Source organism: Haemaphysalis longicornis, unplaced genomic scaffold (assembly GCF_048455015.1).
Source record: "Haemaphysalis longicornis isolate Haplotype H1 unplaced genomic scaffold, Haemaphysalis longicornis Haplotype H1 scaffold_8, whole genome shotgun sequence".
NCBI classification, from domain to species: domain Eukaryota; kingdom Metazoa; phylum Arthropoda; class Arachnida; order Ixodida; family Ixodidae; genus Haemaphysalis; species Haemaphysalis longicornis.
In genome coordinates this window covers 93,615,480-93,639,629 of record NW_027526445.1, presented here as the reverse complement: position 1 = coordinate 93,639,629, position 24,150 = coordinate 93,615,480, and the positions used below count along the sequence as shown (strand labels likewise).

Sequence of the window (24,150 nt, the reverse complement as noted above, 5' to 3'; positions counted from 1 at the left end):
GTTGAGTGGAACTGCATCCATTTTTGTTTTGCGCGGCGTCTGATTAAAGAAATGAAACAGAGATTCGTTACCAATTCGTTAGAAGTGCGTGAGAACGGATATTGTCTTTCGTCCAACCCTCGCGAGAGAGGGCTAATAATGGTCGCAACACCACGGGAGCCAGGCGTCGTGACACGGAGAAAGCGACCTCGGTTTCCGCAATCAGCTCAGTCGCCGTGCCGTAACTGGTCGCGGACGCCGTACTCCTGCACACGCGCAAACACGCACGCGCAGAGCCACTCGCGAGATCCCCGCCGCTCCTCCCCCACTGCGCAGGCGCGGTGCCTCATGACGTCACGCGTCCTCTTTTTATCCGCTGTGCTACTGGGGCACTTCGATTTACAGTTTCGGACTCACCGGGGATATAGTCAACGGGTAGTCCGAGGATTCCCCGTAGCCATGGGGATACATGGGAAATTCGAATGCCGGACTGCTTCTCGGGGAGTCCGCGGTGAGTCCGAGACTGTAGGTCGAAGAGCCCCACTACCGTCCGTTCCCTCGCTCGGCGCTCGCCTCAACAAGGCGTCAAACGCGGGTTACTCGGATTTTTAAAGCGAAAGCCTTCTTGGTAGAACCGGTGGCGTTCTTGCAGAAAACTAATGCATTTTCGCATAGACCGGTTGATAGACCGAAAAGCTATGATAAGATCTCAGCATGGCACATGGCGCGTGCGTGAAACAAGGCTTTTCCGTTGTGTCGAAAAGCCTTGGTGAAGGCTGGACGCACTTTTAGCTTTCGCACTTCTCTAAACTTTCTTGAGGAAGGGGTAGTGAAATTTTGCGATTTGAGCCGCGTATGCTGTCATAAAAATTGGCTGGCGATTACGATACTCCCTAATGCGATATTTGGGCGCAGCAGCAGTGCGCTGATTCAGCACTCACTCATGGGTTCTCGCGGCGGCAGCGATGATGAGCCTCTGCGGCGGCGGTGCAAAGTGCGTCTTAACCGAACGCAGATCATAGTCACGCGCACGCCCCCATCAAGTCTTCGCCAAGCGTGGCGCCGTCGAGCGCCCCGGGCGGGCACAGCATACTGCCTCCTCCTCACCCCCACCGCACACTTTCGTAGAGCGGTGGCTCGCGCCGCGTGCACGGCGAACCGCCTTCCCCTCCCAATTTCGTGACACTCTCCTCCTTCGCTTTCTTTCAATATTCCGTCTTGCCATCGTTCGGGCTGCGCCGTAAAACGCAAACGTCAGAGAGCCAGCACGAATGCCCTCTTGCGCTTTCCTTTCCCCTACTCCCGGGATTGTGGAGGTCCACGCCCAACGTGGGACAGTTCTGAGCCCGTTTCTCTCCCACTTTCACCATTTCCAAAAGCACAGTTAACCGATACCAACTTCGTGGCCGACCCATCCACATTATCTCCCCCTCCACATCGCCTTCTTTCCCATCTTCCGGCTTTCGCTGCCGGTTTCGTGACGACGCTCCGCTGTTTTCGGCACGTCTAGCTAACGATAAGGGCAACGAAGAACTTCGCTAGCTGCAGACGCCCTTCGCGCCACCCCCAGTGACGCCGAACGCGATGGGGCATGTTGCCCGCGCCGTCTTCGGTACGGTGGCGCTAGCACATTCGCTAGCACGTCATATCCTCGTATAACACTGCCGCCGGTACGTGTGAGGCTGCGCAAGAAGGGGCCGAGAAAGTAATGCACCGCAGTAAATCCTCGTTAACCCGGCCGCAGTTTGCGTCGTCTTGCTCGTCCCGACATTGCGGCCGGTTGCACCGTCTTCTGAGTCTGTTGTGCTTTACGTGGAGCTAGCACGTGTTATAGCAGCCAGTCCTGACTTTCCCTTTGCCGTTCTTTTCTTTCTTTGTTTTGTCTTACAGTCACGTTGGCGAGACTCCCGCATTGGTAACAGCAGCGAAGCAGAGCTCTGGAGTGCGCGTTTTTTTTTCCCCCTTTGTCTTCAGTAGTGGTATGCGCTGGTCCGGGCTCATTCCCTAATGGAGCTAATTATAATGGAGCTCGTTCCCTGATGCGCTAATTGCCTAATGCAGTTGTCTCCCAAGTCGGCTGACATTTGCGCAAGGAGAGGTGCTTTTCAGAGTTTACGCTGCGGAGAAATTCTCGAGGCAGTGAGCAGCGAACGTTGGCAAAAGCCGAAAATAAATCTTCGCGTGAGTGCAATTGTGGCGACTTATGCAGTCTGGGAGCTCAAGCTGAGACGTGTGCTACAGGTTGCCAAGTGGTCTGAGCGAAAATCCGGGGGGAGTTGTTTGTTTCCAGGGCCATCTCGCTTCCCCGTATACTAAAAGTGGTTTTACGCTGTAGCCGCGAAGCTCATAAAGCGTGGAAGCTCATAAGCGTGTTTAGTCGTTTGATCGTCGATAGCTGAGTGTAACGGGAAATTTCCGATTCCAAGGATCTGTTGAGCTCAGAGACTGTTGTAAGGTAATTGACATCCGTTCTGAGAAGTACGGGATTTGTCTTTTGTTTTAACTTGTGCGGTAACATTTTCATTTAAACCGAGCATTTAAACCGAAAATTTGTGAAAGTTCCTCCGCCCAAACTCTGTCTAGACCGAAGGGAAAGTTTGGTTTTGCCGCATGACTTTGCACGCCATTGTGTCAACAGCTTTTTCTAGGTTTCTTCTCTCTTCTAGTTTATTGCCGAGCGCAAGTTCGCCTTAACAAACTTTGATTACGGCACGAACATTGCCCCGCGTTCTTGGCTACGCAACGACACAATTTCAGGCTTTCCCGCAAGTGAGCTTTTACTGTCAAGCCAGTCCACCTTGGCACCTCTCCTGCAGGCGACGACACGACCGAGCACGGTCCCATATGGCAACTTCTCCTGTTTCCCCCTTTTAGCGATGCCATTACCCGCCTCGGCACGTGTGGCCCTTCATCCCCGTGATGCAGGCGGCTTGGCCGACGGGGCTCCTTTAATGCAATTCCAGGGGACCCCGGCTGCTCGCACAGCATCCGTCCCCGTGTCTACATCACTCCTCCTCCTCCCTTTCCCTCGTCCATCGCCTGTTTATTACCTTGGTCGTCGCCTGCGCAACGCGTGGCCCCTATAGCATTCCCCCCGGCTTATATAATAAAGCTGCACCTCGCCAAGAAGCCGCGGGCTCCGCTGTCGCCTGCAGGCGCCGTGTTGTTTCGTTTGACGCAACAGCATTCTTAGGATGGCCTTAGCAGCGTTGTCTGGCCGTATGTCCATGTTCTTAAGCCGGTCTTCTCGGCAGACGGGCTTCATTTTCCGCCATTCCCCCTCCCCCTTTTTGCGTTTCTTTTTTACCTCTTTCGTGGGAACGTGGAACAGACTGTTTTCATTACTTTGGGCTAACCGGGGAGGCTGAGAGTGTCTCCGTAAGGGTAAGCTTGTGCCGACGACGTAACTCCGGGATTGTTCGCTGCGCAAAACGGTAGATTGCTAGGTACGAAATAAACAAATAAATAAAATCGGTGAGGTTTGGCGACGTTACGAGTGCGGAGAGGGAATCGATATCCGTCCGATTTGAAGAGCTCGTTCCAACAGTAAATGATGGATTGTGGAACCGTTTTCCTTCTGTAGCAGAAGTATCGTGCACGTTAGTTTTATTTTTGTCACCGATGGCTAGTGCTGAGGTATCCGCGGTGTGCCCTCCGCGTCCGCCCTTTCCCTATCCCAGAATACCCCCCCCCCCCTCCTTTTTTTTTTTTTTTTTTTTCTCTCTGCGTGTCTGCTGCCGGCTTTGTCATCGTCGGCAGCCCTTGGTTCTCTGCCGCACGACGAAATCATTTTCGAGTGGTGCATTCCAGCCGCGTTTTCCGCCTCTGTAGTCTGAACATGAATAAGATTTTAAACTATCCTCAACACACGCTTAACCTACCTCTATATCTTCTTCCCGTGCCGTTCCTCGATATGAGTTCTGCAGTTAAACCTGGACGTAACGAACCCCTGTGTAACGAATTCATGGATTTAACGACGTTTCTCAATTCCCCATTCCCAGCCCCATTTAAACCCATATGTGTTCGCGACCTCTCTGTGACGAAAGTGTTGGGACAGTCCGCCTTGATGTAACGAATTGGGTACGCTGATGAGCCACGCTTTTTGCACTTTTTGCTGAAATATCGGCTAAAGAAATGCACTAGTTTTGTGGATTTCGCCCGCGCCGCAAAATATACGTGTTTCCACGTGTGAGTGCGGGTTCAGTTCGAGTCTCTTGAGGCGCTATAGGCCTGCTTGTCGGCGTGTACTAGGCGCGCGTCTCCATTGGTACCTGTGGTTTCGGCCGGCGAGAAAGGACTTCGCCGCCCGTTGGAGTCACCAATTTTGAGTGCGGAAAAGAACATCAAGTTCGCGAAAAGGCGCCCTCTCAGCACAAGTTTGGTTCTTGAAACTCCTTAAGACACCAAAACGACTGAAAAGGCCAAAGTAATACTTAAGTTACGTTTGTGAATAAGGGGGCTAGGGACCTCGCTTCTTTAGAGCGCTGTATAGTGCCTGAGACCGTGCGATAGCAGCCAGCAGGTGCTGATCACGCAGTTCTCCGCTGGTAAATTAATTCCTGAGTGACGAGTTCACCTTCACTGATGCCCAGCATTTTGGTTTTGTTTCTCCTTCTTTCACGCGAGCCTTGACTCGAAGCCTCCGTGTAGCGAAAAATTGGGAAGTTCTGTCAACTCCGTTGTATCCAGGTTTAACTGTATGAATATTGTATCCTCGCTGTGTGCCCGGCGCCCGCATTTCATTTCCTTCCAAAGTCCACTGGTTTTCGTTGTTTTAATGCGCAATACTCTCTACCAGAGTTAGTAGAGTAAACGTCGGCCCACTGCCCGAGAGGAACTTCAAAGCAAGTCGTCTCGACCGCCCCACATTTGGCTCAAATCTGTGAATGCAGCGATGTGGCACCGAGTGTATGTTTAAACGAGTACCGGCCCATATACTGACCGCGCCGCGGAAACGGGAAGGTGCGGCGACGACAGTGCCTTACTGAACCTTAAGGCATGGGAAAGCACGTTTGCTTCGAAAAATGTAACAGCCCAACCGCAAAGTTGCTCTTTATGCCTCTCAATGCCCCAAGATTCGGAATATTTCACATTTTAGGGGCGAAACCCCTTAGGTGCTGGGGCTGTTGGCGTCTCCTGTCGTCGTCATTGGCGTCGTCGTCGTCGTCGTCGTAATCGTCGTTCGTCTGATGTAGTCACGTACTAAAACACCGGGAAACTCGTTTGCGCCTCGCGCGACAACGTAACGCGTACTAAAGCACCGGGACACTCGTTTAAGCCTCGCGCTGGAGCGCATCGCCACGCGTACAAAAAAAAAAAAAAAAACACCGGGACACACGTTTACGCCTCGCGCTCGAGAGCATCGTGCTTCAAAGGCAAGAGACTTTTACAGCAAAGCTGTATACCTGTACCCCCCCCCCCCCAAAGGTTTTATCTCCGTTGGCAAAAACGCAAAGGCGCCAAGAATAGACTTATACACTGCGTGCTTCTCCCCTCCCCATGTTTCGCTGTAGTGGAGATGGCCCAGAATTTTCCGGCTCCCGTTAGTGAAGTATGGAGTCCTACTTGTCCTTTTTATTTCCATTTCACTGTATCTGTACAGAGAATGCGCAATCATCCTAAACGATTAGTGAAAATATATTTTTGATCTGCCGCCGCGTTCCGCTCTGCTCTCCCGCAAACCTGCACCGTCCGTTTCCTTCTGGAGGCGCCAGGCGGCGTTGCCGTTCTAGGCTGTTACCTATAATTACCTAGAGTCAAGGAATATAAATATTTGGAGGTGTGGATAAACGAAGGCGACAACTACTTAAGACCTCACTAGGAGCAACTTAAAAATTAAAGAAAGCGGAATGCAGCTTTAATGAAGCATAGAGCTTTTTGAGGGTATAACATATATGAGGTAGTCAGAGGAATGTGGAAAGGAGTAATGACTCCGGGCCTCACATTTGCGAATGCAGTATTGTGCTTAATATCAGACGCTCTGGCAGGCCTTGAAGTGAACCAGAGAACGGTAGGCCGTTTGGCCCTAGGCGCGCGTGGTAAAATAACTAACGAAGCAGTACAGGGAAATATGGACTGAGGGTCGTTTGAAGTTCGAGAAGCTCAGAGTAAAATGTTTTGAGAGGAGGTTGAGAGCAATGGATCAACGTAGGTGGACAGCTAAAAATTTTAGGTACCTATACATGAAAATCGTGGACACGAATTGGTTAAGGAAGACTAGAAGGCTAACGATGAAAGAACAGTGGAGAATTCAAAACAGCCAAGGTAACCAAAACAGAGGCAAGGCAGATTAAAACGAACAAATGGAGAGAAAAAAATGGAAGCTAAAACGTCGTTAGAGATGTACAGAAAGAAAAATTCTACGACATTTTTAAGGGCAGTGTTTTGCCTTTTGAGGCTAGAGTAGGTTGCTTGCGAAGTAAGAGCTTTGTGGTCAACTATACAGAAAATGATAGGGCATGCGTGGTCTGCGGAAAAGAAACAAACTATGTTGCACCTAGTGTTGGAATGCGAATGTATCGATCCAAATTCGGCTTCCTGAAGCCCTAGGAGTTCAGGGTAGAACAAAGGGAGTTAACTTCAAGGCTGTTGAGACGACTAAAATAAGATTACAATGCTGGTGGACGAAAAGCATAGAGGGGAATAATGCTTAGGACAGCTACCACCTGTAACAGAAAACAAAAGTATTTTGTGCTTGCCCTCTAACAGCGCTAGTATTAAACGAAGAGCACAAAACATAGATATATTAGTTTTTTCTTGGTAAGATGACACGTCATCACCCAGTTTTAAAGGGGATACCTCATGCAATCAATCAATCAATCAATCAATTGTTATAATCACGGCCGTCGAGTCTCCCATCGGCGCTGATCTTTAGTTGGTTCGTAGATAAGCAGGTAAGAGCCGTCGCCTTTTTGGCGCGTAAACAAATTAGGCCGCGAAATTAGGGGACGCTCGTGTGAAGTTAGAACGCGTACGGAGTATCGGTTTGATGAAGTAGTAGTTTTGAAGACGCTCGTTAACTGTTGGAACACCCTGTGCAGTTACAGCCGAGACAAGATTGGGCAGAACCAAAGCGAGATGGGGCTGGGAGTAGTATCAGGATACTTCCCCCTGATCGGGAGGTGGAGAGGGGGCATTGCTCGCCGATGACAGTTTTACTGCCTCCGAGAGAACGTGCAGGACTCTGCTCGTGTTGCCGCTGTTGTGTTGTGCTCTGTCGCTGTTGTGTGTTGTGTAGTTCATCGCGATGACGTTATCTGCCGCCGTTCGGCCGTGCCTCGCACGGCGCAGGCATGAACCCCGGCTTGCTTTATCGCTTCCCTTGCGCCCGCCTGCTCGTTCAGCCGGCTCGTTACGGCTCGTTCTATGGCTCCGGATGAGCTATTGGATCCATCCTGTGGTTATGGCTGTTGCTGCCCGTGGCTGCGGTTCCGGCCACCGCGTACACGGCGGTTTTATTGGCTTGCAACACCGCGTGGGCGCGGGCTGTGGTCTGTTCATCACCCCCTCCTTTTTGTTTGCTTCGCCAGTTTTACGGAAGCCGGCGGGCTTGTTTTCTTCGTGTGAGCGGTGATTCTGGGGCTTACGTTGTAGGTTCGGAAAGCGAGAGGGGTTAGTGGTTTCCGCCGCCATTAAGCTTCCTTGCTGGTGGTTTATTGGCGGGGCCATTAACTCGTGTTAGGCCTCTGGCTCCGCCCGCCGCCGCCGCTGCGTCTTGCCACATATGGGCAGACGTTTAGCGCAACTCTTGTCTTTTTGTTTGCTCGAGCGGGCAAACGCACTGTTTCTACGGTTCCCTCTACCGGCGGCTGTTAAAGCCTGAATTTGTTTTCGGAGTAGGCTACACTTAGCTGTAGCTACCGTGGATTTCACGCGCCGCATTTTCGCGTTGCTGTGTAGTCCCGTGCGTCGCCATATTTTGCGCTGAAAGTTTTGATTGATTGATTGATTGATTGATTGATTGATTGATTGATTGATTGATTGATTGATTGATTGATTGATTGATTGATTGATTGATTGATTGATTGATTGATTGATTGATTGATTGATTGATTGATTGATTGATTGATTGATTGATTGATTGATTGATTGTAGGGTTTAACGCGCCGACACAACGGAGGCGCCGTAGTGAAGGGCTCCGGATTAATTTCGACCACCTGCAGGAGATCTTTAACGTGCGCTGAAATGTCGTACACACGGGCGATTTTGCTTTTTCGCTTCCATCAGAAAAGCGGCCGCCGCGGCCGGGAATCGAACCCGCGTCCTCGTGCTCAGCAGCGCAACGCCTTTGCCACTGAGCCACCGTGGTGGGTACTGAAATTTTGTAACCGCCGCCTACAGCCTTCTCTCTCTTTCCAATTTTCTGGTATTCTAGGCCTAGAATTTTTATGTAGTTAGTTTTCCGAGAGGACATACACGTATTTGTTATTATTATTAGTCTCCTTGTCGGTGTTAATAGGCGGGTTCCACTGTCTCCTTCGCCGGCCGCGGTGCGTGGCTTCTTTACTTTAAACCCTTCGTCATTGAGCAGAGTGTCGCGCGTGCGATTGCCTTCCCTGCGGTTCTTTTTGCGAGGAAGGCAGAAAACGAGAATTCTCCCGCGTTCCCAACGCCCGCGCAGGTTGAGGAACTCATTCAGATTGTCTAAATTAATTCGCAGACCTCCATCGGTGCGACTTATACTGATTCTGTAAAATACGCGGGATTCGTTGAACGGTTCTATTTCTCTCTATCCGTTTCTCTCTTCAGCTCCCTCTTCCTCTCTCCTCTTGTCTCTTCATCTCCCTCTCCCCCCCCCCCATCTCCCCTTCTCTCTCTACTAGCTCCACGTGTGGGGGGTCGCTACCTCCTGCGTCCGCTAGCCAGTTAGTCGGTACGCGCAAGAAATGCCCGTTTAAGCTACTGTCCAGCTAACGCAGGTCGAGTTGGCCAACGTGCAATAACGCTTGCATCCGCCCACGGTCGTATTTTTATCTCTCGTTCCCTTTGCGCCTTTTGTGACCTTATCTAAAATAAGCGCTCCGGGCGCTATCTAACACAGAATGCGCACCGCTGGCCCGTAGTAGAGCAGTGTCAGGCGGTGTTTTTCCAGGGTCATCCTATTTCAAGTGTTTTCCCCCGCTCGCATTATGGCTTCGCAATGTCGTGTCCCGTCCCGAGGCTGTGATAACCAGTCGGAATAGAATCGGGCTCTCAGTGCTGAGCGCATTACCCCGGGGCGCTGTCCGACGGAGACAACAGTATTAACGCCCCCCACACCACCCCGGACACAGCGTCGCTGCGCCAACAGCTCCGGCTATATTTGACATCGCCTGCGGGCGCCTCCTTTGCCGAGCGGCTGCTGCTGGACACCCTCTCGACGCTCGTTTCCCCTCTCTTTGTTCCCGTCTCCTGCGTAACCGCTCCCACTTTTCCTTTCAGCCGTCCGACCTGAGGAGTCGCCTTTTATTCCTCATTCTGGGGCGCCGAACCGCGCAAAGTGTATGGGCGGCTGTCACTTCCGCTTTCGGGAAAGCTGCTTCCGGCCGGGCGTGGGCGCGAGCGGAAACCTTGTTGACGCCCGGATAGGCATCGGTCTGGGACGAAAAAAGGAGGCGAGGGAAAAAAAAAAGAAAAAAGAAAAGCTGAGGTGCGTGCGTGGGAATGAAGCCGGAGGGCGTAATATTGCGATCGAATTGACGGGTTTAGTTTTTTGCGATTGTCTGTCTTGCGCAGCGCCTTCTCATTCCGAGCCGATATTTATTTCCTGCCGTCCTCGCCTTTTTTTTTTTTTTCTTTCGCCGGATTATACTGTGTCGTCCTGCGAGACATTGCAGTTTTCATCCTTTGCTTGTTTTCGGCTCTAGTGCTACTTGCCACCGTATGTGCTGTGAGACTCGATACATTGTCGGGCAGTGCTTTCAGAAGCTGCGCGAGAGGCGTGGAGAAACTTTGTTGCGGAGGCCCATCCGCCGGAACCCTTTGGGAATCTGCGACTAAAATGAGTAAACTTCACATGTTCGGATACACGCAACGCGCACATGGTCGCTGCTCCCCCTTCAGGGAGGAGAGGTATTCCGGCACGAAAATGATGATGATGCTGATGACGACGATTATGAGGAGGAAGAGGAGCGGGATCATGATGTGGGACCTAAAGTACGTACGAATGTTTGCTCGGAGGCAGGCATATAAAGCTCTAAAATCATTGCAAAACTTTATATGCCTGCCTCCGAGATATTCCCGCTGCAGTTTCGTTCCGCAAAGGTTGTTCCGGGCAAAAAAGGCACCGACGAAGAAGGCGAACAATGCCTGGTCTTCGACGCGTTGATGTAACGAAGAAACATATTATTAAAGATTGCATCCAAATTTGTAAAGATGATCAAATACCGTACTCGGTGCGGTTCTCAGATGGTGTAGGTGTGTGTGGGCAAGACCTGTTCCTTCCCAACACACTCCCGGACTGGTTTACACATGCGCACGCGCACGAATATATCCCCCCAAACAATAGGTAAATGTCGAGACCGTTCTTGGGCCGTTCGCCCTCACAACAAAACCTCCAGGGCTGATGTTCCTTCCTCTGGCCAGGGCACGCAATGCCTTCGGAGGCCAAATAAAGCGCGCCCCATCCGCGATCGATGTGCCCGGAAGATTCGTCTTCATGAAGAGCGGCAGCGTCGCCGCTTCCGTATTCTGAGGCACTCAGGTGGCGACCGGATGCGTTCGCTCTCGATTCCGGCAGCCTGCCGGCGCGTTTTGCTTTATCCTACTCGGTTTTCCCCAGAGCTTTGCTTTTGTTCGTTATTTATGCACACGCGCATCACTTTGGGTCTTGAACTGCATCTCTCACTTAGTTTTGTACCGTACATATTGCAGGCCATCGTTGGACTGCCCTATACTTCTAAATCAATAAAGATGCTCTCCCCCGCCCTAGCTTCTCTTCGTTTTGCTTTCTCCCGTAAAAGTCGATATTTAACGGCAACTATCTCGCGCTGGCGAGACTCCAAGCAGCGGACTCCAGATTTATTTCTCTTTCTTTTTTCTTCGCGAAGAAATGTTCTTTCCTTTTGGGACTCGCAGTGAAGGTGATTAACGACACGAACTCTTCAAATGTTCGCCGCCGTGTCCGCGAAAAGTTTGGCGCGGCTCAGTCTTACTTTTGCTTTCCAAATAAAACTGCGAGACCGCTGGTTTCCGCTCGTTTTCCTGCGGCTGAACTGAATGGCGCCGGGTGGCCCTCTACCGCGTTGTGGTGCTAGTTTGGTTGCTCGTGTCATACGCTATCCTCCATACTTTTGTTTCTTGGAGCGATTTTTTTTCCTTTCTTTGAGTCATTTGTCACTTTCTCCTGTTGATTTGTGTGTCTGTGAGACAGGTTCCGGTCACAAATTGTAGCGGTAAATCTGAACACACGCAGCAAGGGAGACGAACAAAAACGCTTGCTCCGAGTTTGCATTTAATCTCTTCTCTTTATTGCAATTCGTTCAAGACTTCTTCCGAGTTATGAAAGCCACATACATCGTGAAAGCTTTTCGAGGTTTCCTAGGTTCTCTGCATGCGACCTTCGGTCGCGGTCACGAGGCAACTGTGTATGCCTGTGAGGCCTTGTTTGTTTGTTTTTGTTTTGTTTTGTTTTTCAAACCTCCGCGTTCGTCCTGTCGTCCGGGCGGTTTTGCGACGCGCATCCATCGCTTATGCGTGCGGCATTCCGGCGTGAAAAATGGGACTTCAGAGGGACCGCGTGAACGTTGTGCCGCATACGGGATGTTTGCGTGTTTCTCAGGCGAGCCTTCGTCGCTTTGTCATTCCACCGGGGAGCGGACAAACAGGACCGTTTTCAACAAAGGGGAGTTTTCTTTTTCTTCTTCTTTTGCTAGGGTTACGCCTTACGGGACAAACGGGACGCTTAATCCATCTCTATCTATGCTCTTTTTTTTTTTTTCACTCGCGTGACCTTGGGAGTTATTTCCGCCCGGTTTGTCTCATGAATTTACCCCGAAAAGTGTTTTCTCTGCGGCTGCTGCGTTTCTTGCCGAGGTTCCGAGATGACAGCTGGAGGAGAAGCAGTGGGTTTTCGGGAATGCTGTCGTCTGCTGCCTGGCCGAGAGGTGTGCGAACAGACGATTTATTTTTTAACACAGCAGTCTTTTTTCATATAACAGCGTTGGAAAGAACGGGTAGGAGAAGGAGGAGACCTACATACGCGCGGGGCTTGCCTAGGCCGTGGAATGTTTAGTCCTTGTCACGCCTTTTTCGGCGCTGTTACGTGGAAAGAACGAAAGCTCACCTCTAACCCAACCATTTTGTAGAAGGCGTCGGCGTTTTGCAATGCGGCTGGGCACGTCACTGACGCTGCTAGCTCCTATACGAATAGTGAAGGCGAAAACGGGTGAATATATGTAATTGTCAAGGCTTCCATGGACGTTCATTGCTCAGAATAAGGGCTCAAATGCCCAGTGTTGTGCTCCAAGCGTGGTGTGGATTGATTGATTGATTGATTGACTGCGCCGACGCAACGCAGGCGATGAGGCGCGTCGTAGTGGAGGGCTCCGGATTAATTTTGACCACCTGGGAATTTTTAACGTGCGCCGAAATCTCGTACACACGGGCGTTTTTGCTTTTCGCCTCCTTCAGAAAAGCGGCCGGGAATCGAACCCGCGACCTCGTGCTCAGCAGCGCAACGCCTTAGCCACTGAGCCACTGCGGCGGGTCCAAGCGTGGTGTCGCCGCTGTTAATGCAATCAAAAAAGCCCCCGCTTGTGTTCTTTTTCCCCCTCTGAGAGACGGGGTAAAAAATTTCGCGCCTGAAGGCCCATACAGGTAGGGCGTCAGTGAAACTCAAATCCTCTTCCCAACAACAGAAACAGCAGAAGAAGAGGAAATAGAAATGTTAGGTGACCTAAACCTTGACCGTTACGGCGTTCCAAGCAACATCACTTATCCTACGTCAAGCTCACGGTACCGGTTGACGACGTCAGAGCTCGAGGGTTGACGTTAAGCGTAACGTTGGGCCGTCTCATACCCGCATTCCCCCATTCATCGGCTGCCTCCGTAGTTCACGCGATGATATTTACACTTTTTCATCGTCGCCTTTTTTTTTTCCCTTCAGCTACATGACACGTCCCAGAACACGAAGCAGTCCGGCGTGTACTCGCGTTCACGGGCAATATATGGACGTCTAATTAGTGTATACGCGCGTTTGCAACCACATGACGCGTCGCAGTTCACAGGGGACGCTGAGGGCGAAACACATCAGGGAAAAGTACGCGTCAACGCACGCGTCTTCCGCTCCGAGAACAAGTTTGGTCGTCGGAAGACCCCCGGATCGGCCGCTCGCGCGCGCGCCCATCCTGCTGGGTATTTTGTCGTGCCGCATCAGAAACCCGATCCCTCGGCTTTAGGGTGGCGCATTCCCGAGTTATCGCCTAAATGGGAATTGCAATCGCATGTTCCCCGCTTTCCTTTGTGGCCGCGCTGATGTGCGGGTGGCGCGTTCTTCGCCAAGAGAGTCAAGTAGAGCGTGAACATGTCCACGCAATAGTTGCGGTATTAAGCCGAATAAACCGCGGCATTTCTGTATTTCCGCGCGGATAGCGATCCAACTGCGCCAAAATGGAATCTCGCATCGCGTTAGCTGGGCTGAGCGTGGCGCTTCACTGAAGCCACCGTTTACAGCAGCTGAATTCGTCGACGTCTGCGTGATCTCCACATCACAGTCCGGCGACCGTCCGCTTATCCGTATACTTTGTATCCGCAGTCGGCGTATACGGGAGGACCTTTTTATCTTCACCTTCTTCCATCGTTACCGTGTCTTTGTCGGCGTGACAGGGCGCTGCTAACCAAGATTAACAGCCCTGAAAAAGCGCCTCTAAAAATTCAAGTATGGAAAGATACGTTCCCTTTTTTTTTTTTTTTTTTCTGTCGACCCGCCCTCGTTTCATACCTACCTTGCTCGCTTTCTCTCGTGTGATCTTTCAAAATGCCACGTTCCAGCGGAGGTGTGAAGTTTAAAACGACCACAGTAAAAACAGTTTGTCCGTTATGTATGGGCGACGTTCGTGCTTGTCCTCCCTAAGCAGTGGCTTTTGGTCTGGCTCCTGGCTTCGGCTTCGTCATTCGGTGCTGGTTTTGGCATCTCTAAATCTCCCCTCGAGTTTATCGATTTCCTCCCAAAGATTCCGCTTCGTGAGCACACTCGTTGTGACAATAAATCGCGTCCGTGTGGGCCCATCTTTTTCCCCGGGGTAAAGCCGGCGTTGAACGGACGTCGATATAAAGAAAAAGACAATCGGACTCCGAATAGGATGAGGCAAAAACAAAACAATCGGACTCCGAATAGGATGAGGCAAAAACAAAAAAAAAATGTCGTTTTCCTGTTTCGCTTGCTTTTTGTAGCCGCTTCGGACTTCAGAAGTATGACAAATGACGTCGTGAGAGCCTCTCCTCGAGGTGGTGCGGACTTTAAAAATGAACGTATATACAATGTGTCGACAAGAAGGCGGGCGAGGCATTGAAGTTTTATTAAGATTTTCACGAGTGGCGAAATTTTCGGGCCGCATCGAATGGGAATACGGGGAAGTAAAACGAAAATGTCCTCGATTATGCAACCGAATGGCAAATATATTTTTTGCTCCTGTGTTGTCATACAACGCACGTTTCGCGAGTGTGAATACGCTCTGACCGCAGTGAAGATCAACTAAGAAAAAAAAAAAAAGGCAACACAGTGCGGATTGTTCGAACGTCGTGTCTTGTATGGTCAGCGTCCTTATTTCTAAGAACGCAGGCTTAGCAGATTTGCCACTTTCGAGTTATTCTTTATCTACTCCCTATCACTCGAACATACTAATATTCTCGTCGTAGCCAAAATCCCCAGGAATCAGTTTCTGGTGCACTCGCTTCCTCGTAGTTGAGTACGAAAAACCAACGCGCGTGCCAATGTAGCTATAAAAAAGCATCTTCAATAATTCTTTCTTGCCTTCAAAACTCCATACGTGATGATGATGCCTTCAGAAGGAATAATGAAACTCATCTGCATACAGGTGTGGAACTTCTATCATCCGGGCACGAAGAAATCAGCCACTCTTAGAGAGTTTTTTGTTTCTATTGAAATATTTATTCGGAATATATTTTGGGTTATTGTATGTATATTTTACTGTGCCGTGCGCGGTCGGGGAGACCGCTCCACTTGCACTCAAATGCTCTACAAGAAACTGTCGTTAGCTGGCGAGGTAGCTCGAAGGGAGCGGGTTTTTCTTTATTTTCTTATCCCAACCTTTATAATGTTGGTATATAAGCGCCGCCATATTCGTTATTACGATGAGAAATCCCTTGAGTTACACAAGGTAGTTCTGCGAAGTTGATCGAAAAACGTTCATTTTAGAGGTGCCGAAGGTGCACCGGGGTTATGCGTTAAACTGTAGTGGAGGGCTCCGGATTGATTTCGACCACTTCGACCACCTCGAGATCTTTAACATGCGCCTATCTTTTACTTAGGGTTTTCGTTTCCTGTCGCCATCAGAGAAATTGTGCTTCGCTGAACAGTATTCTTGGTGCTAGGTTCGGCTTCTCCTTAGCTATGGTCTTTGCGTGGCGGTGCACCCTTTACAGGGGGCACTCCGTCTGCGACAGAATCCCGCAGGCTGTGAAACATTTGATCTGATTTCATTTCATTTCATTTGAAAGCCTTTATTTCCTGTCAAGGGAAAGGAGACTGGGACTAAAAGCACAGACGGCCTGACAGAGGTCCTCGGCTCCCTACGCAGTGTGTTAGCAGCATTGTAACTTTAGCAGATATTTCACAGAATGTGTATCATAGTACACCCGTCTATGTATTCAGTGAAACAGAGCAATCGCTATCACCAATGGAAGAATATGTGACAATTATAGAGCATCCAGAAAGAGGTTGTGAGAGATAAGGTGAGGAAAAGGAAGGGCTGCGACACAAAAGTTTAAAAACAACCCTGAGTCGCCGATAAAAGCAGGAATAAAAATGGATATTTATATACATACACAACTTACACACAGATAGCTCGCACAGAAACAAGACACGCGTTCAAGTAGTGACTCGTGAGAACTGGGGAAGAACTGTGAAGCTGAAAGGAAGCACGTGGTTTGGTCTGCAATACGCCCCTGGCACTCAGCAGGACAGGCCACCACCCTGGAGGGCGACTCTAGGGGTGACTTTGGGGGACGTTTACCGCTTTTTTGACCCGCCCTTGTATGAACGTCATCCACACGCGAGGTTGTACTTTAGACCAAGGTCCTGGCGAAGACAGAAACACGGGACGTAAAGCCCACTGATGCACCTTGTAGGGCCAACTTGGACAAATACGGCGATGACAGCTGTTTGTTCCACTCGCCACGTAGAGCCCTTCTTTCCACGTGACTTGGGAGGCCCATCGGGTGTCGTGGGACAGCACAAGGCGCTTCGGTGTTGACACAACACCGCCAACGAGGAAATAATAGCGGGAGAAGCGAGCTGTCACGTGTGTTGGGCGCTGTCACCCCTGTGCCCGCGAAGAGCCTCGTGTACACACGCAGCTCTCTCTCTCTCTCTCTCTCTCTCTCTCTCTCTCTCTCTCTCTCTCTCTCTCTCTCTCTCTCTCTCTCTCTCTCTCACCAGCCTGGCGGGATGGGAAGTGTTAGAAAATTTCGGGTGGTTCTGTTTCCGTGGCGTAGTCTGACTTGAGCCCTGAACGTTTTGAGTACGTGTCCGTTAGTCAGCACATCGCGGGCCACATCTCAGCGGCAATAATTCCATTTCTTTACCCGATGAATTTCCCGTGCTCTTGGCATAATTAACTGAGAGCTAATAATTCCGTATTAATAGGCGCAAAGTTTTAATAGCGTTCCGTATGTACACGTCTCATATTGCGATATATGTTATCCCGATACAAATTGCAAAAAAAAATGAAATGTGCGTTGGAGATATGTGGCTTTGGGTCTCTCCGATCGGTCTGCGTTGGGCTGCCATCTCATCTGTGATGTGGGACACTGGAGGGCCGTTTTCTTTTGAGCGACTGCTGTCCTTCGTGAAGGAAAAAAAAAATCCTGGCATCACTAACGTGAAACCTAGGAAGGGGTGAAGCATGCAGTGTGTAAGTGTATTCAACGATTGTAAGTGTCTCTTGCCACATGGCGCGCTCTGATTGGACGCCGGAAAGCGCCGGTGATAGAAGCAATCGCACGCTTGCAGAGGCAGAGGCGCCGTCTCTTGAGTTGAACCCAATTTATGCTATTAATTGAGAGACAGACTGGCCGTAAGTTGTCTTTGTGTCATACGCCGCATCATGCTAGGAAGTATGCTAAGAAGTAGCTCGAGGCGTTGGAAAACGGGTGTCCCGATGCCTTCTTTTAGTACGCTTTTTGCCCATTGATAGGAAACGGGCTAGAGCGAGGTGCTGGAAAAGGAGTGTCCCGGTGTTTTAGTACCGTGACTACATAAGACGACAGGAGACGCTGACAGGCCGAACACCTAAAGTGCTTTGCCCCTAAAATTACGCAAATAAGTCACCTGCAATATTACAGGGGCGCCGAAGACAGGCGTTGCAACGGCATTTCTGTTTCACAGATAGTTTAGTTAACGTGTCATTTTTCAGTGCGTTAATTTTGTATTTATCGATATTCGTCCAACATGGAGTCGTTTTATTTTGAAATCAGTGAGGCCTAAATATGCGTAGTAAAGCAATCAGTAAAACGCCAACATCTTCGCTTGTTTCTGTTTCCTAAGACCTGAGACTCGCTTCAGAAGCATTAAGGAAAGAATAGCCGCAGTTTTCCGATTACTTTTCTTGCTGCCTTACGCAAATTTTTTTCGAGATGGAGAGTTTAGAGTCTTCTAAACTGGTCTTCTAATTTCCTTCCCGAATATGCGCTTCTTTTTTATGTCAACCTAAAAGTGCGTTAAAAACTTCCCTCGAATCCAATCGCAAGCCGGTGTGGTAGTTACTTTTCTCGTTTCTAGAAATGGCACCCGACGTTATTTCCCCGTCATTACGTGTAAGCCGATGCACTGGTAATAATCTGTATTAACATAGTGCCATACAATATTACATGGCTTGAACTACAGACGGCCATCATTTGGTCCATCATTTGGTCAATTCGGTCCACCATTAGCACTTCGTAAGTTTGGCTTTCCCGCCATATGACCCTGTACGGGGTGGTGCACCCTTTACAGGAAACGTTGGTCCGTGATTCCGACTGAGAACCAGAATATTAGTTTTAGCTTAGTTTAGGGTGACTAATTCAGGCATTTTCGGTTCAAAGGAATTTCGGCGCCTATACGGGTTTTATCAAGCTCACTTATTCTGTAATGCTTTCTGCGACGGAGCCGTCTACTCGATACGGTGTGGTATTTTACGACAACAAGCCTTGCAACGCCGGCAATGACCTGCTGCTGCGCTATATGACTTTATATCTACGAGAAATTCGTAGTTAAGTTGACTTCCAGGGACGTAAATGACAGTTAGACATCTTTTTTTCCTTTTATCAAGGTGGCTTGAGTCTAAAAAATAGTTTTAAAGAGTTCAGAAACAACGGCTGTGAAATCTGCCATAAATTTCTTCCACTCGGCCTTGAAAACAGCGGGTGGCATATTTCCCACCAATTTTCTTCGTCCTTTCGTTTAGTTCCTAGAACCATAAGATAAAAAATAGAGAAAGAAAAAGGAACTACGTCCTCTTTCCCAGACACGAAGGGAAAGTGGCCTTGTAGTCACGCGCCCCACGTCTTCTTGCACAGATCGAAAACTCCACTGTCGTCTGCTATGCGGCCGCGCGCTCTGGTGCGGAGCGCCAGCGCCGTGCGTGACGTTCCCTCCGCGCGCATGCGCGTTGCGGCCGCGCTTGTCTGCGTCCCGCTTTCTCCGCTCCCATCGTCCTCCTCCCTCGGGGCTCTCCTCCTCGCCCGTGCGTGGCGGCGCGAATTTAAGCGCGCGCGTGTGTTGCCCGGTGGTCAGACGCGAGTTTGGTCGTGCTTGGGACGGCTGGGCCATCTGGCGCAAACATGCCTCCGAACGACGCGGCTCCCCATACCTGTTCGCCGTCGTCCGCAACTACTAACAGCAGGCAACGAAGCGTGTTTCGTCTGCGTCGCAGGAAACCGGGGAATGCGAACTCCCTGTGAACCAGCCTAGAAGACATTCGCCGGGTTGTTTTTTGTTTGTTTGTTTTATTTCGAGTGGAAGCAACGGACTGCAACGGAAGAGTGGAGCAAGGGACGTTTTGTAGGGCGAATTCGTGGGGGAGTGTTTGTCGATGTTCAATAGGCGGTCAAGTTCGGCGAACTTGTTTTGTGCGTCTTCTGCTGTTCGCAGAACTGGGAATTGCTGAAAGAACTTACAAGCGGACGGACAGTAGTACAGGAGGGAGTGCGCAGTGTTTGTGCGAGTCAGTTGGGCAATACCGATTGGGGAACCCTGTTTTCGTCGGACACCTGGAAGCTACAAAAGAAGGAAAAAAACGTGTGTTTAAACTGTGACCAAGTGGGACGCATTTCCTTTTGCGATACGGAGTGGAGGCGTTCTTCGGGGAAGACAGTGTCTGCACCGGAGATATCTTGCACCGCGGGTAAAGCGTGCCGACGGGAAAGAAAGAGCATAGTTGGGGCGTATTTGAGCTCCGCTCTCCCTATTTTCTGGTTCTGTATACCCTCCTCGTCCACAGAAGACCCGAACAACAATTTCGAGACCCGTTGTCTGCAGGCATCCTGGATTCAAATGCCCCTTTTCTGCTGCGCCGTCTCTAGCATCCGGAGAGCGTGATACGGAGTCGCCAAGTTCTGTTCTAAAACACCGAACGCGAGTTTTCGCTGCATTTTTTTTTCTTGTTAGTGGGCTTCGTTCTCTTGCAGCAGTAAATAAACAAGGAAAACGACGTTCAGAGAATTTTTTCTGTATCGCAACAGGGGACCCCACTACACACGCTTTTGTGGTACTCATTATTTACGGCAGCTCACCGCTGGCTACAAGGATTATTAACTTGCCAGGTATTCCCGTGTCACCGGAACTACTGCTCTTACCCGAGAGAGGCTTCGTTTGAGTGCTTCAAAAGTGTCAGTGCATATTCGTCGACTGATTCGGCGTGCGTGGTTTGATGCACACCCCCTCAATTGGAAAAGCGTTCTCGACCGGGATTACGACCTCTTACGAAGACTTCGTCTTCGTGGTGTAACTGCTCTCGCCAGTGCATACGCAGTACTCTCACCAAAAGAGAGAGAGAGAGGATTGTGTATTTGACTGCACCCCTCTCCGAGTCAACGCCGCGAAGCCGGCCTTCGGCGGTCGTGTCTGGAGTGTGTGGTCATTGTTTGCAAGCCGCTGGCGACACCGCTGGAAGTGGGGCAAAAAAGATAACCGGGACTAAAGTGTTTACGCAAGCGCTGCTTTGTGTCGTGGCCGAAGAAGCAGGCGTTGTATTTTAAGTGCATACCTGTTGAGCGGAATTATTGTTGGGTTCGAGGTAATTCCTTTATCCCCTCGCCCGAAAGGAAAGTTAACAGTCAACTTTCCAGCGCCGCGTTCTTGGCAGCCTGGTCTCGTCCAATCTGTTTCGCAGGGAAGGCGTGCGCGATAATCTTCTTGGCTTTGTGTCCGCTGGTTTGCGTCGGCTCCGTTAAGCGCTTTTTGCGAGAAGCGCTTGTTTATCCTTCGCGCCTCTCGAGCTATTCCCCACTTGACAGAAGCTGGCAAATCCTTCGCCTACTTTCGTGAAACTCCGGCAACGCAGGCGACGTCGCTGCTTCGTTCTGGCAGGTTGAAGAGTCTCTTCGTCTGAGACTAAGATTGAAAGTGTTTTCGTCCTAGTTTTGCTCAATCTCGTCTGAACGCTTCTGTGAACGCGCGAACCGCATTTATTCCCTCTTTTTCTTCTTCTAACGCCCTAGATTTGCTGCAGCTTTTTACTCATTCCTGCTCTCACCCATTATTCCATCCGAACGAGTTACTTAGCCGACGGTTTTTCCGAAACCCCTTGTTGATTTTCTTGGGGCTAAGCCTCTTAGGTTGAACGTTTCACGCTTCAGCAGCGTTCTTTTCACCGACGGGTTAAGAGCAGCGATTTGCACTTTTGCAACTTAGTTTAAACGAGTTTAAGAACTTTTCCAAAGACTCGCGAGGTGGGAGACGAGACAGCGTGGTCCAATCGCGGATTTGCGTCTGGTAACCGACTTTGAGTCTTTCGTATTCTCTCCGCGGTTGAGCAACTTCGCTTGCGTTTCCACGAAAGAGCAGAGTTAACGGGATTTAGAGTTTTATTCTGTCGAGGCTGGTTGTGTAGGGTTGCGTCTTAGGCCCGTCGCTGTTCTTTTCTTTTTCTCTTTGACGTCTGCGATTGCTCATTTAATGCCGCAGAGTTGTTGGTCGTAGAACCACGGTCGTTTCAGCCACTCCTCAAAGTAACCTCAGCCTGCGTCGAAGCGTTAAAGATGCGAAATCGGACCGGGAATAAATAGGTTTGGTTTTCTGAAATAAGCGAGGGTAATTGTCGAGGGCCATCACTAACTGCATCCCCAATCACCTGTCATCGTCGCAGGCAATACAGAGCGTGTATATCGCAAGAGCTTAATATTGGGCGGCATTTCCGCGTAGCCGTTTTTATTTTTCTACCCGCGCAGAGAAATAGTTTCGACTGGTAGTTTTGTATACGGGAATGACGAGAAACTTGGCGGTCTTCTGACTCTCGGAAGCTTTTTTATTGTTATTCGCGAGGAAAAACTGAGTCGTACACGTGACGAAAAAACTGTCCCAGGAAACTTTTGGGGTATCTTCTTAATTAACCGAAAGATGGCGAATTAACTTATAAAAAGCAGTGTACTCATTTATCCCGATTGTAATTCGGGAGGCTCAACCTGTTGTAAACGGCAAGTCTGGTTGATATTTTGAAGTGGTTTCCCTCGTCGTTAAACGCTCATATATATTCCAGGCAATCGAATCATTCTTACAGTTTGTTTTTGATCGCTTTACCTAAAACTTCCCCATCACCCTCGTTGGTCCTTGACCGTAAAGGACGAGTCAGTCTGGTAAACGCTTCCTTTTCCTCAAGTTTCCCTAGGTCAAGTGTCAGTTGTACTCCGTCTCCAGACAGGTTCGAACTGTTGAAGCCCTGCGGACTCCAATTTGTGCCGCCTCCGAAACTAATAATTACGGAAAAAGCCTTTTAAATCTGCCACTCGAGCAACCAACTTCGGTCGTCTGCTCCTCCGAGCGCAGCTTGGCCTTTCTTCGGACATCGTGAGCCAAACGACAACTTTTTCTGCCCCTTCAGACGACGCCGTCGAGGAGAAATCGAATCTTCTGCGGCCGTTAACTGTGCGCTACGCGCGGAAGAACGTCGGCTGTGCCATACCGTGGATTACTGCTGGTGGAGAAATATCGCTTTGCGACCTCTCTGTGTTGTGCGTGTGCTGGAGTGACAGCGGGCCAAGATGGTGTTAAAAACGGCCGCGGCTTCGGCTGCGGTGCCGTCGAAGGACGGCCTCGACCCGTCCGCGGCTGCCAATGGCGGCGGACCCATAACCGCGCAGACGTTGCAGCAACAGATTGACGATGGCACGACGGAGGTTAGTACGCTTTTGCCTTCCAGACACAGCGCGATTTGTGGGGAACGAAGTTTCGTTTTTTTTTTTTTTTTTTTTTGCGGTGCCCTATAGTTGGTCAGTGACATCACGTTCTTCTCCCCGATAAGTGTTACAGAAAGGTGCTCGGGCGACGTTGAAATGCCTCCTAACTTGCTTATAAAAGTAAATCCAAGCTAGTACTTAAGTGGACAAACTTCTCACCCGCCCCGCACCCCTCTTTCCTCATCGGGGCAAAAAAGAAAGCTATTTTTGCATTAGTTCTCAGTTACGGCCTATCTGGCAAATTTGTAATACATATGTCGTAGTGTGTAGTCATTATTTCGTCTGGAGAACTCAGTGTGTGTGGCTTTCAAAGTTTATGCAAGCCAACCCTAACCAAAATATGGCTTCTTGTGGAAATAAAATTTCCGGCGTACATAGAATCTGGTAAGGCATCAATTTTATCACCTCGAAAGTGTTTCCGGGTAAATCATTCGGGGAAAAGCGAAACTGCGCATGCGGTCGACAGGGTAATTTGCTGGGCTCGAAGAATCCTTCAAATTGCCTCGTCGGTATAACGCGTGAAAGGACGCACAATTTCCGAATGTCACGAAGTCACAGACTGAGCCACAACGCTGCGTGAAAGTAGGTTTGTTTTATTTGAAATTCCCCGTATCTCACCCTTAGCGTGCAGACGTGCAAAGGAACGCTGAAACAGTCGTTTTTACCTTGCAACAGCCGCCGTGGTGAAGTCCTTTTTTTAACGCAGGAGTTATAGACGGTAACATTTTTTTGTCACGTTTTACGATTACCGCTACAGAGGCGAGCTGAACAAGATACTTACGTACCTTCCAGAACAGAAATTTACGGGCCACGAAAGCACCAATTTTGGGTTATTTCTCTGCCGTACAGCAGTCCTGGGTATTACGTGCAGTATTTTTGCAATATTTCAGTAATTATACATCTCGCATGCATACCATAGTTTGTGGCCTGCTGCCGGAAGAAAAATACCCTAAACTTGCCATTTTCGTGGTCCATAAGCCTTTGCTCATGGCTGTACGTCGTCGGACAACCAGGGGTAAGTGAAATACATCTGGAGCCCTGCACAGATTCTTAATAAATTACGACCGTATTGATGTTTCAACGAGGCGTTCTCCCAAGAAGTTCCAGAAACACTGAACCGCGTTACTAATTTAACCTTATCGCCGGCGCCGCGGGTTGAGTGAACTCTTTGTCTCGGAGTAACCGGGAACCGATTTGTTGCAAGCTAGTCATTCTCGTTAGCGACAAGGCTTGCGATAGCGATAACGTTGTGTTTCGCTTTGAAATGCAATATGTTCGCCTTCGCTAAGCAACGTGTGTGCACAGCGAACAATGGGGGGCGTACTGCAACTGGGAACATTGCAATTTTGAGCCGGAGTTACTTTATCGCGAACCCTTTGTCTCCTAGCATTGTTCATCCGCAGCCGCTGGCCTTTTGATAAGCATAGACCGTTTACACGGCAGTTTTGTTTCTTTGCTTCTTTTCTTTTATTCACGACGCGTCGCTATCGCAAAGAACTTCATCTGGAAAGTCGTTCGCTAACAGCATCGCTGCGACGATTGAGATCCTTAGCGATAGTTTTCAAGCAGAATTCGTGTTCA

General features: G+C 49.8%; 1 protein-coding gene across 12 annotated transcripts in view; it reads left to right on the top strand.

The window, feature by feature from the left end:
• The window catches only part of Snap25 (Synaptosomal-associated protein 25kDa), a 294,533-nt gene that overhangs the window by 152,777 nt on the left and 117,606 nt on the right, over positions 1 to 24,150 (top strand). For 4 of the 12 annotated variants that reach the window (XM_077680841.1, XM_077680844.1, XM_077680847.1 and 1 more), the window contains exon 1: positions 18,900 to 22,509. The exons of 4 other annotated variants lie outside the window; for them this stretch is intronic. In XM_077680841.1, coding sequence (XP_077536967.1) covers positions 22,375 to 22,509 — 135 coding nt within the window. In that variant the 5' untranslated portion in view covers positions 18,900 to 22,374. Of the gene's footprint in view, positions 1 to 18,898; positions 22,510 to 24,150 lie in introns of those variants that run through there. 4 more of the 12 variants (XM_077680842.1, XM_077680848.1, XM_077680843.1 and 1 more) reach the window with 2 other exon arrangements.